The sequence below is a fragment of the Pistacia vera genome, unplaced genomic scaffold, assembly GCF_008641045.1.
Source record: "Pistacia vera cultivar Batoury unplaced genomic scaffold, PisVer_v2 Contig230, whole genome shotgun sequence".
In the NCBI taxonomy this organism is placed as follows: Eukaryota; Viridiplantae; Streptophyta; class Magnoliopsida; order Sapindales; family Anacardiaceae; genus Pistacia; species Pistacia vera.
The window spans coordinates 1,331,373-1,347,208 of NW_022196036.1; the positions used below are offsets into that span (position 1 = coordinate 1,331,373).

Genomic DNA, 15,836 nt, shown 5'->3' on the forward strand with positions numbered 1-15,836 from the left:
CGAATCTGTCAATCACTTAGGCATCCAATTCTGCATCAAATCATACTTCTTGCATATAACACAATCTTTCTTTTTTCTGGGTAAATATGAACCAGCCAAAACTCAAATACATCTGTATATAGATTCCCATTTAACATCAATATATTATATATATTCATGAATAGAGAAATGTTATTAACTGCAGTGTTGCCATCATTGACAGACTATATGAGATTCCTGAATTAATTCCTTGAAAATCAAATACACGCTTTCAAATATGCTTTTTTTTTTTTTCATTTTTATTGATGTTAAAATAGTTCTGTTATAGCAGGTATTCTACTACTTTCTTGACAAATCAACCCCGCTTATTTGATTTTCTTTGTAGAGGTTCAGCTAGGGTAGTTCGAAAATTTTCCAGCATCGATGTTGTTTATTATCTGATATATAAACGCATGATGCAAAAGCAACCGTGACTGCTCATAAAACACGTAATGAATTGATCAATATTGTTGTATAGTAAAGGTGTATCCAAAAGATTGTTATCAGAAGGAACAAATTCTAATAGATAACAGCAATTTCTCCAGGCCAATTCCCACAGGCATATCTGGGAAGCTATTATTATCTGTCAAGTAAAATATTGGAGCAAAAAGAATAATATTGGGTATATGAAGACTGCATTTTAGATGTAAGAACTTTGATTTTTTACAAGGAGTAAATTAAAAATTCATAAACAGTGTAGACGTAAAAATCTACCTGTACGGAAGGGGGGTTTGATCTCGTGAGGTTGAGGTCACTAGCGATCCGCTCCACCTGCACACGTAGAGAAACAAAGGCGTGAAGCGAACGGGAAACACCGGGGTAGTGTTTGCCGTAGGCACTCCGACGCTCAAGTCAGCAAGGCTGAAAGAGGCTAGTATAGTGAGGGCTAGGGAGTAAAGAGGTTACCGAAAGTCTAGTCGGAGACTGTGACTACGGCAGTGATGTGAGAACAGGTGTGAAGGTGTAATGTAATATGTCTTGTGAGAGGGCTGACCTCTGTTTATATAGTGACTGTCTGGTCTCTCAATCCTAGTAGAAGTCCTGGTAGAAGTAGGAGTCCTAGTGCAATTCTGATACAACCCTAGAGGAGTTAGGGTGATGGTGAGCTGTCTTACCAGTGTCCGGATAGGAAAATGATCCTAATCAGGAAAGTAACTTCGAGTAGAAAAGTGATCTGAAAAGGAAGGTGATCTCGAATAGGAGATTGATTAGGAATAGGAAAGTGATCTGTGAGGGCCGTGGGCTCTGGATTCGTTCGTGGATCCAGAAAATGAACTGGGATTAGGAGGCTTGTGCTTGGATGGTTTGGGCCGACTGTATCTTGTATCAAATGGGCCTAATCCGAATTGGGTCGCATCGGGATTGGTCTTGGTTTCTTCCTCATTGTCGGGTCCGTTTTCCTATTTAGACAAGGACGATTTTTTGCCCTAACAAACACCCTTTAATAATTAATGTTCCAGTGCTACCATCTATCTGTTGAACAAGACGACTTATCGTTTCTTCTCCATTACCTAATGTATATGTACTGTCAACAATTTCATCACAAGCTGAAAGTGTTGCTGTTGATGTTGATGGTCAAAGATAGATCTGTTATGTGGATATGACATGCAGGGTTTTAACTAAGGGAGGCTGCTTCCTTAATTTGGTGGCGGAATAGAATCTTTGATCACTCTAAAATTAAACGGTCATCAGAGAAAATTAAGGTGTTCTCTATCTTACTCTTAGTATATCTTCATTACAGGAATTTATTTTCTCCATCAGAAACACTGCATCTGTTGTCACATTATTATACCTGGAATATGTTCCTCCCAACAGTTGCACTTGTTCTTAATTGATTAATTAATTAATATGCTCACACTTGGCAGCTACCTACCACTGATTTTTAGTAATTGTGTTTACGAAGAGCAAACACACACACACACCGCAAAAGTAATTAGAATATATATTAAAGCCAGAGCCATTGCAATTTTCTGGTGCATGTATTAATCAAATACATAACAGATAAACCAAATACATAAGCATAACAGGTTAATTTTAACGCTGAGAATCTCATATTAAAGCACAATATCGTAAGATAAAAGTTAGGGAATATTACACGAGGCAAGAAAAAGCATATATTACCAGAATAATTAGATACCTTAGGCGATGCATATGTAGAAGAATTTGAATTTATATAAATATATATAAATATGCTTAAATCATTGAAATAAAGGTATAAAGGAATGACGGTGAGTTTTCATGCACCAAGAGAATGTTGAAGATGAATGATGGATGAGTGAGAAAACTTTTAAATATTCACAACTTGTGCAATATCTCTCTCTTATGCAACATTTCATGGTGTAATTCCATTAAAATTTTATGTATTCAAATAAAACATTTCTTTCTCAATCATTAATGTTCATTGAATGATATATAAATCGTAAAGAAAGGAAACTCAATCGATTATTCCATTCTGCAGGTACGCTAAAAAAGGTTTTTGAATTAATCTGCAGAATGAGGAACAGTACTATAATCTCAATATACAGTGAAGATAATTAATTATTAAAGAAGAAGCGTGTTGGCGATATTGCGTGAATATCGCGTGTGCATGCCTTGCCATGCAATATATATATGGATTCTAATTCTCTATCCATGCAGCATTATTGAGTTTAAGCATCTTTTATCAAGAGGTTTAGCTCCATCTTCTCTTCTATTATTGTCGCATTATTCTTTTTCCTATATATCATAATATTGACTACTCATACTTTCTTCTCCTACTTGCACTTACAACTAAGCTTCCACCTTCCTCTTTAAATCACCTTATATATCGCTTCTTCTCTTAGAAGCTCTTCTATGTATAAACTGTTTATGTAAATCGATTTCTATATATAACAATACGGAGAACTTGAAGGAAGCCACGGTGACAGGCCTGGAAGAGTTCATTGTACTTCATTGGAGAATGAATGGAAAAAAGGGCTGTGTTGAGATCAACATTAATCCCTCAGATACAAAAACTAAACGGCCAGAACCTGGCAAGAATTCTTGCTGCAGGGAGTTTTCCGTAAAAGCATGGATTCAGAAAGTTTGGGAATTTGCCAAAGAAGACAGCAACAGAGTGAAATTTTCATTTAAAGTAGGCCTAGCTGTTTTACTAGTGTCTTTGCTCATACTATTCCGGGCTCCCTATGAAATATTTGGCACAAACATTATATGGTCCATCCTCACCGTCGCCATTATGTTTGAGTATACTGTTGGTATGTACATCCATTTTATTATGATCCTACGCCTTCAAGTTCATATGCCATCGTAGAAGTTATCATAAAAATTGATCCGATCATGATCATTTCAGTTTTAAATCAATTGTATAATGCACTGAATATTTAACGGTTGTAAATTTGTTCAGGTTCAACATTTAATCGAGGATTTAACCGAGCACTTGGAAGCTTGCTTGCTGGTATTTTAGCTATTGTAGTAGGTCAGTTGGCTCTATCCGCAGGCCTAGTTGCTGAGCCTATTATAATTGGCATTAGCATATTCTTCGTAGGTATATATAACTTCTAGATATATATTACACATTCAAATAAATATTTACATATATTAATTATCATTAAATTTTCTTGAATATTTTTTGCAGGGGTTATCACATCATTTATGAAACAATGGCCATCGCTAATGCCATATGAGTATGGATTCAGGGTCATACTTTTTACCTACTGTTTGATCATAGTCTCTGGATATAGAATGGGAAACCCAATGAGAACTTCCATGGATCGTCTGTACTCTATTGCCATTGGAGGTGTTGTAGCAGTTCTAGTGAATGTACTTGTTTTCCCTATATGGGCAGGAGAGCAATTACACAAGGAGCTAGTCAACAACTTTAACTCTGTGGCAGACTCTCTTGAAGGTAAACTAATTAAATCACCTCTCATAGTTCCTTCACTTCTATGGTTCTATCCCGTATGTTGATGATTTTGAAAATTTCAGAATGTGTGAAGAAATATTTAGAAGATGAGGGATTAGATCATCCAGAATTCTCTACGACTCTCATGGATGAATTTCCGGATGAACCGGCTTATAAGAAATGCAAAGCCACCTTAAACTCTTCATCAAAACTGGACTCTTTGGTACTTGTTTATTTCTTTTTTCTTCCTTCAACATATTTCCTATTATAAAAGAGTGAAAGCACTAACTATGATCCTTGATGTTACTGGTCTTATTCGATAGGCTATTTCCGCTAAATGGGAACCACCACATGGCAGATTTGGACACTTCTTTTATCCATGGTCAGAGTATGTTAAAGTGGGAGCAGTTTTACGATATTGTGCTTATGAGGTTATGGCACTTCATGGTGTTCTTCACTCTGAGATTCAGGTATTTTCCAGTTTCCAGTGACCACTTTCAAAACTTCAATAATAATTTGGTTAGAACAAAGGCATAGAGATAGGAAATTCAAAATCTACCAATTGACCAGAATCCGAACCTTTGTTTAGCTGCAAATAGAAATGATGCATTGGCAACCTAATATAGCCAAAAAGATTTCTGTCAAATACAGGTTGATGGTCCAGAATTCTCAAGGCAATCGAATAATTGAAAAGATAAATAAGTTCGAGAATCAAAATAGTTGAGAATTATACCATGTGCTTGTGCTTGAAGTTGTTACGCGTTTAGGAGTGTCAATAGGACCGGCATATTCAATCTCCGTGTGCAAAACTCAACATTCATTTATTCCTTTATTTTGTTTTCGATCTCATATCAATTACTGTCCTGCCAAAACATTACGCTACAAATTGATCCATGTGTCTTTGTTACTGCAATGAAGGATAAATTAAGATCAAGTAAAAGAGAATGAAGTTTTTGACTTATATTAGAAATTGCTAGTATAATGTTAACGCAGTTATGAGCTGCAATGCTCGATCGCACCATTTTTCTGTGGTTTCGGAAATATAGCAGTTAGATCAACGGAAACAACTGCACAGCTATCTCAGCTTTTTCAATTGTATGTGTTAGATATTTTAATCCGTTTTACTTGGTTTTTAGGCACCCTACAATCTCCGAATCACATTCCAGGCGGAGATACAAGACGTGAGCAGCCAGGCTGCGGAGGTGGTGAGGAGTTTGGGAAAAGACATTGGCAACATGAAGCGAAGTCTGATAAAATCACTATTGAAACGGGTTCACAGTTCAACTGAAAGACTCCAACGCACCATAGACATGCATTCTTATCTTCTCACAAACTACTGTGACCCTCCTGAAATCAACTCTTCCAAGCCACTTCCAAAACTCCCTGAAGAGGCTGATCCTGAAAGCAATGGCCTCGAGAATAACACTAATTCAGGAACCCCAAACTGTACGTTTTCGGGAAGTCTTACAACAGCACAAGCACAGCCAGAGTCTTACCATGAGCTGATGAGGAAGCAGTCGAGAAGGATGCATTCTTGGCCATCTAGAGAGGTGGATGCTTTTGAAGAAGAAGGAGTTAATGGCACAGATTTCTTGCCCAGAATGAGGGCACTGGAGAGCACTGCAGCATTGTCACTCGCGACATTTACTTCGTTGCTTATTGAGTTTGTTGCTAGGCTTGATCACTTGGTTGAAGCAGCTGATAAGCTTGCTAAGATGGCTAAGTTCAAGCATGAGGGTGTATAGAAGAAAAAGGTATACTATTATTTGCTATGCTGCTGCCTATGCATACCAAATTTCATACGACAAAAATGTAGAAGAAATTAATGTATTAAGTGAGTGTTTTGTTACATGATGTATTGACACAACAATAAAGTTGCAATTGTCAAGAAAGAGAGTAATTTACAGCTTTATGTATTTTCGTTTTGCACTCGAGAACAAGCTTAGTTTAATATTCTGAAAATATTTTCGTTAATTTGGTTTAATATATTACCACATTATCTCTATTTAATTTTAAAATTCTATAATATACCTTTATTTTTATATTTCCAATAGGTTATGTTACTATAGTATCTTTTTTAGTCATCTTAATAATAAAATGTACTTGTAAGCCAAATTTTACCAAACACGTCGGTTACTTACTAATCACTTATAAGTACTTTAACTAAACATGTAACAACTTAAATTTTAAATATTTATAAGCTCAAATTAACTTATAAGCACTAGCTGTTTATAAGCTAATTTTCGTAAGTTTAGACAAATACTCCATTAATAGTTAATTTTTTTTTTTTTTTTGGTAATTGAAGTATCTGGACTAATTTGTACGCATTTCAATTAACCCCCGAAGTCCTTTGAACACCCTGCAAAAGCCAAATAAGTCACAAAATAGTAGATAACCTTAAGGTTCGAACCCAAGAAATTAATGAATCGAATAAACCTCATTGACTACTAGGCCAACCGCTTTCAACAGTTGTTTGACCCTAAGGAAAATTTGATTAGAATTTAATGAGATATAACAACTAAAACAATCCTAAGTGGCAATTGGATTATCAATCATTTGATCAGACGACTAAGTAAACAACTTGTATGAAAATATGTCGAAACCAGGCGTTAAATGAAGAGTACATATAAACAAGAAAGGCTTTATTATAACCAGAATGTTTGACAAACTGACTGACCTTAATGATGATAGTCTGTATTCACAACCACCTTCTAGCGACATATAAAGATATTTACATCAATGAACAACAAAGACCTGACCCAAATGCTACTATCCTAATTAATTCCCCAATTGTCATTCAAGGTGCCGAAGTTCTTACCATTCTAGCCACTAGTAAGTCTAGAACCAGCGAATTCCAACACCAACAGACTAAAACCAAACAACATAGACGTGCAGAAAAGACATTGCTAACTTCCAAGACCAATAACAGAAAACTGACAAGTTGCTAAGTGCCAAGACCAATAACAGAACACTGGAAAGATAAAAAGCTTGCATCCGCCTCTGAGACATCATGCAAACCTTCCCTGGCTCCAATGGGTCACCAGCTATACCCTTCACTGCTACTTGAGCCCATAACAGAAATGTCTGCAGCAGCGAGACATAAACACTTACATCCAGCTCTGAGGCATCACGCAAGACTTCTCAGTCTCCAATGAATCTCCCTGTGCACCTACACTGTTGTTGGAGACAAGACCAGAACTGCCTGACAGCATTGCCATCAAACTTCCACCATGCACCCTACCTTCTGGAACAAAAACAGACTTTGATTTAGTATGGGATTTTGGGACATTGGGGACTCCATGCTTGGAATCTGAATGACTTCCACCTCCTGAAGTTCCTACACTCCCCACCGTCATGGAATCCACATTCATGTCATCAGCAGTAACCTCTTTCATCTTATGAGGCTTGTTACATTTGGGATCCTGTACAATATGTCCTATAGTAGCACCACCATGTACCCTCTTATCCTGCACCAGGCCACTGTGAAGCGCACAAAGACCCGTCCTCCCCCTTGCAAATGAGTTACAAGGACCACTAGCTTGGGGTCCATATTCTGAACCAGGATGACCCCACGAGCATCTTTTCCCTCCACCATGTGCCTTACAGAAGTCAGTGCTACCTTGTGCACTCTTGCCACACCCTTCAAACTTGCATCTCTTGCCCCCACCGTGACGGACACAAAAGTCTGTCCGTCCCCTAGCACTCTTTGTGCACTCGGGTACAGCACACCTCTTACCACCACCATGTGCTACACAAAAGTTTGTTCCTCCATGCACACTCTTTGTACAAACCCCACCACCTTGAAAAGCACATCTTTTTCCACCTCCATGGCCCTTACAGAAAGGAGTGCTGCCTTCAGCACCCTTGGTGCATCCAGGAGCTGTGCATCGTTTTCCACCACCATGAGCCTTGCAGAACATGGTGCTTCCTTGAGCCCCCTTTGTGCAACCTAAGGCTTGGCATCGACGGCCACCTCCATGTGAGATGCAAAGACCTGAGAGGCCTTCTGCACTCTTTGTGCAGTTTTCTTTCTGACATCTCTTGCCACCACCATGACGGATGCACAATCCAGACTTCCCTCTGGCAGCTCGAGTACAACCCCCATGACTGCATCTCCGGCCACCACCATGGGCAATACAGAAATCAGTGCGTCCTTCTGCACTCTTTGTACACCCAAGGAAGTCACATCGCCGGCCACCCCCATGGGCTTTACAGTACACAGTCCGGCCCTCAGCTCCCTTGTGGCAGCCAGGTTTTTGACATCGGCGGCCACCACCATGGGATATACAACGGCCGGAAGCACCTCTTGCTCCCTTTCCACATCCCTCAACCTGACAAGTTTTAGAACTAGAGCTCCGTTGTGGTTGATGCTGTTGCGTTATCCCGGAAGTACAGGTGACTGAGCTTCTTGGTGTGGTTATCACGCTTGAAGAGAGGTCTGGAACCTGGTTGAGAAAGAAGCCAACCTCTTTATTGAGCGAGGTCTGTAACGGAGGCAAGGAAACCCCTGTTTTCCAATGGCATGATGTTGATCCTTCATCTGAATTTAGGGCCCCACCTACCACTGGTGGCATATCCATGCTGATTTGGAGTGAGCTGGAACCTGGATGGGCACAAGTAATATCAGATTCAGAAGGCCTGGTGGAGAGACTCAACTGCAAGTCAACCTTTGGCTGCCATCCTGCTGCTTTCATATTTGAATTAGCGAACTTTTTTGGGCTAGGCACCTTCTCATTGCCAAGATGGAGGGCGAAGTCCAATTCAAGAGCCATTGACGACTCTTCATCAGTTTCTTTGGCAGATGACATTGTAGTGCAGGCAGTTGCAGAACTCCCCTTGCTATCTGAGGAACTTGCTGAGCGGCCAAGCCCAAGAGACAATGTAGAGCCAACTTGCTGACCCATGGATCCATCGATTAAACTCCACTTCCGCTTTATTCCCTTTGATGTGGGCATGTAAGGAATTGAAGCACCAGGGGAATCAAGACGTAAGATCGTATCTGTGCCAAACTCAGCCCCAGTTCCTCCATTCTGCATTGAACTGCCCAAAATTTTGAATGCATTTGAAGAGTAATTAACACCAAAACCCAAGTTCTGGAAACTGGTGTCCATGAAGTAATATCTAAATACCTCAGTGATAACCAAACCTAATACTAATTTACAGAACAGTCAACCTGACTTCCGGAGAAAATAAAATTAGTTACAAAACTAGGTTAGATGTCTCTTGAATCAAGCATCCCACCCCCACTAACAAATCCTGAAGTATCACACCTATCCATTTTACTAAAAATGTAATTTAAACCAAAAACTTGGCCAATCAGTTGAGAATACGGGAGATCAAACTGAGTGGACTTGATTCCTTCACACCAAAATCATGGAAGTTGCTCATCCTGCTTCACAACAAAACACACGATAAGTGCAAGAATTATAGCCCAACTGAAAGAACTGAAAGCAGATAGGTTACAATTAAAAACTACCACACACTAAAAAACACAAATGACCTCGCTCTCTGTCACGCTACAATAGAGATGGCAATTCCACATCATAAATGATTTTCAAGTAGTTCAAATATAATCTTAATTATTCAAAAATTTGCAGAAAATCAATACAGAACACATATATACAATAGTTAAAGAACTTCTTCCTAAGGTAACATAAACAACAATCAATCCCAATAGATTGATTAAGACCTTTATCTCATGCAAAATAATGCAATATAGATATACTAATACTGCCAGTTCAAATGCAAGCAATAAACAGAAATGGTATGCATTGAATCATTAATCCTGAACTAAAATGACCTTAAAGAAAAAATAAAAAATATTGGCTTCAGGAGTCAATATTCAAAAGCACTACAACAACAAGGCAGAAAACGAGCCAGTTCATAGTCCCAGAAACATCACCAAGTAGCTAGAGTCCATGTAGGTCAAGTTTTATATTGAAAAGAGAAAAAATATAAATCAACAGTGTCTGCAAAAATACACTGAAAAGAATACAAAGATAGGGAAAAGGCATTATAAACACTGAAAATTTACAAAGCATTGGCAAGATATTGGATACAGCAGAGCAAAATTACATCTATTCGATGACAAATCATAATAAACATGCAAAATCACCAAATAAAAATTCTAAATTTATTTATTTTATAAGCAGATCAAGATAGGCCAATTTTGACTTCTTTAGAATTTTTTTTTTTTTTTTCTATAGGACCAAAAAAAATCTTTAGATATATATAATAGTTAAAAAAATGTTGTAGGTAGGGATTCCAAGTTTATGTTAAAATTCTTAGAACTTTTTAGCTGTGATAAGTTTCTCGTTTAATATTATTTTTTCTACTTCCCAAAAAAAAAAAAAAAAAAAAAAAAAAAAAAGAGGCATAGATAATGGCAGAACAGAGACAGTCAAATCCTCTGAAAACGATTTTAACGGAAAATTAAGTGAGATAAAGAAACCCCTGTACAGATATATCAATATGTTTTAATTTTTTCCTATCAATTTTCATTATTAGGATGCATCAAGAAACTCAAACATTTTATGTTTCTAAAATCTATTGACCAAATTATTCTTCAGGGCATGTTCAACCAAGGTAAACATTGGCATTTTGCATCACAGCTTGGTTTAAGTAACAAAAAGTATAACTAAAAAAGAGAAAAACACAGATCAGGTAATGGAAAAAGAAGTAGCACCACAAAAATGATATATCAAACTCAGAAGAACATGCTGATCTAGATCTTAAATACAAATCAAGTCCTTAAAATCTTAAGGAAATTTTGAACTTAAAACTGAAAGTTCCGCAGATCCTTAATAAGAAAAAATTAAAAAATTTCTCTCAGAAACAACACAAGCACTTCCAAGAAGATCCACCAGATTGTATGATATAATAGACTGACCAAATAAATCTGAAAAATTAAAATAAAAAGTTGAATCTCTTACTTCCTCCAGAGCTAGCTCTAAAACTGAACCGAATGACCATCAAAACAGATGCAACTCTCCATATCTAGAAAGAAAACAAGCCAAATAATCAAAATACAGCACTATAAACTGGAATAAGTATAAAACAGTAACAGAGTTGACAAACAAACAAGGAAACAACAAAATACACTGAGAATACACCATATGTACATATTAATTGCTTCTGCAAGATAACAGCTGAGGAAAAACAAAGAGAAAGAACAAAACTAAACACGCATAATAACTAGCCGTTTAATTGCTTCAAAAATGTGACTAATCTGAGAACTATAACTTCAAGTTTCAAGCTCATAACTCGATTCAACAGACTGGACCAACTTGATTATTTCGAAATTAAGCAAAAAGGAATAGGCATAAAATAAATTGAAGAAAAAATATCTTCGAGACAATATCAACAAGTCAAACAGAGTAATCAACGGCAAATTCTGCGTAATCTTCAATTAAGCTGCACAGAAAATGTCTAGTAAAAAGAGAAATAGAGGAAATTACCTTGAAGTTATGGATGATTTGATTGATTATAATAAATAAAAAATCGCTGTACGGATCAAGTGCAGGTGAAGAGTATAGAAGGAACTTTTTTTGGGGCTTTGAGCGCCGGCGAGAGGGAGAGAGTGAGAGAGAAAACAAATAAAATGAGTGAAGAGACGTAAAAAAATGAGAGACAAATAGAGAAAGAAAGAGAGCTAGTGGCTAAAAAAAGAGAGGTAGCAGGGTGCGCGTGTAAGTAAGAAAAGAGACACGTGCGAAACTTAGGGTTTAGTGATAGATAAAACGAGGTTTATTTTGTCACAATGATGACATGAAATATAAAATATTGATGCGGTTTTTTCGGAATTTAATAATACGGTGATATAGTGTCAGCTGACAGTCCAATAGAATGAGTGTATTGTCGTGATATTTTTCGGCCATCGTTGAAAATTCTTTTGATTTTGGGTTCAACTTCGTGGGATAGATTTTAGTTGAAATTCGTTTCTATTTTTTTTTTTATTTTAGAAAATATGTTGTATTAAATGGTGGATGGATGGCAACTCATTTAACCACGGGTAAATTATATCTAAAGATTTTGTATTCGAGTGATCCTAAAAGTAATTATCGGCTTTACCTAATAGCAAAAAATTAAAATAAAATAAAGGATCAAACTTTTAACTTTAAGACTTGAAAAACAACTTTCTACTAATAATATTTTAATAAAATGATAATAAAAAAATATTTCCACATTTCTAAAATACTACATTTAAACATCATATTTTATTTTTAACTTCATTATTTAGAATAAAAATTAATAATAAACAATCAAAATGAGTACAAGTGTTGGAATTTTTTATTCTAGAAAATGATTATCATCGATATATCATTTTTTACATTAACTCTTTAATCTAAGACGAAACTGTATAAGTTATAACACATCATTTAAAATTAGAATTTTGGAATTGTGGTTAAAAACAAACAATGTGATAGTACAATAACATATCAATACATCGTTTTGAAATGGAGTCGTATAAATAAAACCATTTCAAATATTTACATTTATATTTCTATGATGAATAAATGATCTTCTACTTCATAAAACGAATAAACATTCAACAATAGTCTTATATATATATAGTGTTCAAATTTGGACCTGATTGATTAAATAAATTGGTTCATATTATGTTGTTAGATACCAAACAAATATCTCTTATATGCAATTGAACTTATACTTTAGATGATGTTGCATTGCATATATATATATATTATTAATTTTTGGTAAGCAAGAGTGTCTAAGTTGATAATCGAGTAAATCATTTCGATAATCATTTTTTTTAATAACATAAATTAAAACTTTTTAAATAATACACAAAATAATCTTAACTGATAGTTAGATTGATGTACTCTCCATTGCATATTTGCATGCATAAAAATAGAACTAATCCATAGCATCTCGTACCAAAACCTTTTAATATTTAATAGCAATTAGTGGATTGTCGTTGAAGACGCTGTGGAGCACGTATAAATGATTAAGTCAAAATTTTTAAATCCAATTTAAATATAACATAAACTTTGAGAAATAAAAAAAACCCCTTATGTTTTATTTGGTAACAAAAAAAAATTAAAAAAGCCAGTAAAAATGGGAAAACTACAGCTGGAATGGTCAGGGTTTGGTCTGCGTGGCGGAACGAAATCGAATCAAAACAACAAGTCCTTACTGTCTAACTCATCCTCTCTTACACGTCAACCTGACGTTACGTTTTCTTAGTCGGCAGCGCCTCGTCACCGTTCTTATGCTCCTCGGCCATTGGGCCATATCTTTTTTTTACATTTTTATAATCGGGTCGGATGGACCCCACACGTTTATGAGAAAACCGAGACGGGTTTAGTGGGCCCCACTTCATCCTAACTCGATTCTCGATTTCGTTACCTCAGCCGCGGCGGTTACCAATTTTTTTTTGTTTTCCTCTTCGTTTCAAGTTTCAACGTCCCAAACAGTTAAAAAATCTCTTAACCAGTCTCAGTACTGACGCGTGGTGAGTAGTAGCTTTATCAGTTGGGGAGGATAGCACGTGCTCTACTTCAGAGCTGGTGGGGTGAAGCTACGTCGTTTTCAGAAGGTCTGTTTGAAGAAAGATAAGAAGATTACATGTATCAGAACTCTTTACCCAGGAACAGGAAAAAAGCTAAATCGTTAAAAAGAGTGGTGGCGATCCAAAGCACAAACGCATACGCACCTAAAGATTTCTTATACCTATAATCAAAAGTCAAAGAATTGATTCCCCGTTTATCTTTTCATTTCCCAACCGCAAGATCTTGACACATGGGCAATTTCTCTCGAATCTCAACCGTCTGATTACCACTTTGATGGGCATTTAACATGGTCCATGATCAACCCAAAGATCCATCAACCATCTTTCTAGTTTCCACAAAAATCAAAAACAAAAGGAAAAAAAAAGCAGCTTGGTCTGATCTCACTCTCTCTCTCACTTCATTAATCAATAGTATCTTTATTTATAAACATTAATTTAAAATAAAAAGCAATGTAACATGCAAACCCACATGAAATTTGAAGCTATATAATTATAATTAATTTGGATGGTTTTCAACTTTAGAGTTACATATGTACATTTAAATAAATACCACTTTTGGGAATGTTGAGTGGACAATATAAATTATTAGGAAGAATATGCCGTATAATATTCGGCTGCTGCTAAGCTGCACGTGCATTTGTTCCATGCACGATACTCAATTCATGTGACGTGACCACTAAATTAATGTATATTTATAATAATTAATCATAATAATACGACGAAATTACTGTAAGTTATTTGAAAAAAAATTCTTTTAAAAAACTATAGGAATATAATAGGATATGATTAAATCCAATTAGGTAGGATTTTGAAGATGTATTTAGTATAATATCTGAAAATTATATCTGAGTTAGATAAAAATTAGAATACTTATTTGATATATTTTTGGAAAATATTTAAATTATTTTTAATCTCTTACATTTGTTAATTTAGTTAAATACCCCTATAATAAAAATTTATAAATTAACAAAAACAACCCCCACTTATCCAAAACTGTCGACAGCTGGTAGTCGTCGGAATAACGCACGACTGGTTAGATTTGACCAATTGTGCATTGATTTGGCCGTTTCTGGCCAGATCCATCAAAATATGGTCATCGTCAACAGACAAATCGGTGCACTATCGGCTAGCTCTGGTCGATCGTGTGTCGTTTTGGTGTCGACGGCCAAAAGTGGTTACTAGCAAGCTATAGTGGCTTGGATGGGTAAGGGTGTTTTTGTTAATTTATAATTTTTTATTATGAAATATAATTATTTTTAGTTCAATAAAATTAAAAAAAATGTTAAAATAGAATAATAGATATGATGTCTCACACGCTTTATATTTTCAATAGAAAAAATTATATATGATTCGCATTCATTTTCAAAATAATGATCTAAATAATTAAACAACATATATTCTGTACTTCAATCTACATCAGATAACAGAAAAATTATTGAAAAGAAACAAACAAACAGGAGGCATGTTTTTATAGGAGCGAGTGGATTTGCTCACCCAAAGTTTTTCGTCATTGCATTTTCCACCCATAAAAAAAAAAAAAAAAAAAAAAAACATTTTTTCACCTATGTTACATTCAAGTTAGTTTTAAGAATAATACTACACATACATCATTCTCATACAATATTTTTCATACAACATTATAAGTTAGTTTTAAGAATAATACTACACATACATCATTCTCATACAATATTTTTCATACAACATTATGTAACAAAATGTGATCAGATGAAAGTTTAATTTTAACTTTAAATTAGCCAATCATATTTTGCCACATAATGTTGTATGGAAAATGTTGTATGAAAATGATGTATATGTAGTATTACTCTAGTTTTAATAGCAAAAGGATATTGTTGTCCGTTTACACAATATATATTGTTGGGTCAATATTACTTACACCCCTAAATTACAAACACATAAAATTACCTTCATCAACTTGGAAGTTAGTCGTTTAAACCCCAATTTTCAATTTCTATAATTACAATGGAGGTTTTACTTTTAAAGTATTTGTGTTTCTAAAAAATTAAAAATTGTACATATTATTTTCAAAAATATAATAATAAATGTTAATTGAATATTTATAAAACTACAAAACAATATTTCATTAAAATTATATATATTATGAAATATATAAAATATAATTTCAAAAAAGAAAAAGAAAAATTGTAAAAAAGAAGAAAATTCCGAAAATAAAAAATTATGCAAAATTGAAAAAAACAATAAAAAACTAAAAAAAATAGTTGGGTGGAATTGCACCCAATTGGGTCGAATCAGGTGCAATTTTGGCTAACTATTTTTTTTTTCAAAATTTCAAAATTTTGTAATTTTTTTAAATGTTAATAACTAACTGTATTTTTAAAAAAATTTGTTAATCTTAAAATTAATATAAACGAAACTAGGGGTGAAAATTAC

The 15,836-nt window shown here is 35.1% G+C and overlaps 2 protein-coding genes across 4 annotated transcripts; one reads left to right on the forward strand and one right to left on the reverse strand.

Moving 5' to 3' along the window:
• Window positions 1-2,908: 2,908 nt before the first annotated feature.
• LOC116131324 (aluminum-activated malate transporter 9-like) lies at window positions 2,909-5,698 on the forward strand. 2 transcript variants are annotated; one of them, XM_031416996.1, is made up of 6 exons: window positions 2,909-3,251; window positions 3,401-3,541; window positions 3,632-3,901; window positions 3,982-4,121; window positions 4,222-4,368; window positions 5,035-5,698. In XM_031416996.1, exons 1-6 carry the CDS (start codon window positions 2,957-2,959, stop codon window positions 5,641-5,643), a joined length of 1,602 nt encoding a protein of 533 aa, XP_031272856.1. In that variant the 5' UTR covers window positions 2,909-2,956; the 3' UTR covers window positions 5,644-5,698. The 2 variants fall into 2 exon arrangements, with proteins under 2 accessions (XP_031272856.1, XP_031272855.1); XM_031416995.1 differs by having other exon boundaries at window positions 3,401-3,472.
• Window positions 5,699-6,519: 821 nt separating this feature from the next.
• On the reverse strand, window positions 6,520-11,541 carry LOC116131230. 2 transcript variants are annotated; one of them, XM_031416874.1, is made up of 3 exons: window positions 11,356-11,541; window positions 10,831-10,894; window positions 6,520-9,287 (listed from the first exon to the last, which is right to left on the reverse strand). In XM_031416874.1, exon 3 carries the CDS (start codon window positions 9,007-9,009, stop codon window positions 7,006-7,008), a length of 2,004 nt encoding a protein of 667 aa, XP_031272734.1. In that variant the 5' UTR covers window positions 9,010-9,287; window positions 10,831-10,894; window positions 11,356-11,541; the 3' UTR covers window positions 6,520-7,005. The 2 variants fall into 2 exon arrangements, with proteins under 2 accessions (XP_031272734.1, XP_031272735.1); XM_031416875.1 differs by having other exon boundaries at window positions 6,520-9,290.
• Window positions 11,542-15,836: the final 4,295 nt, after the last annotated feature.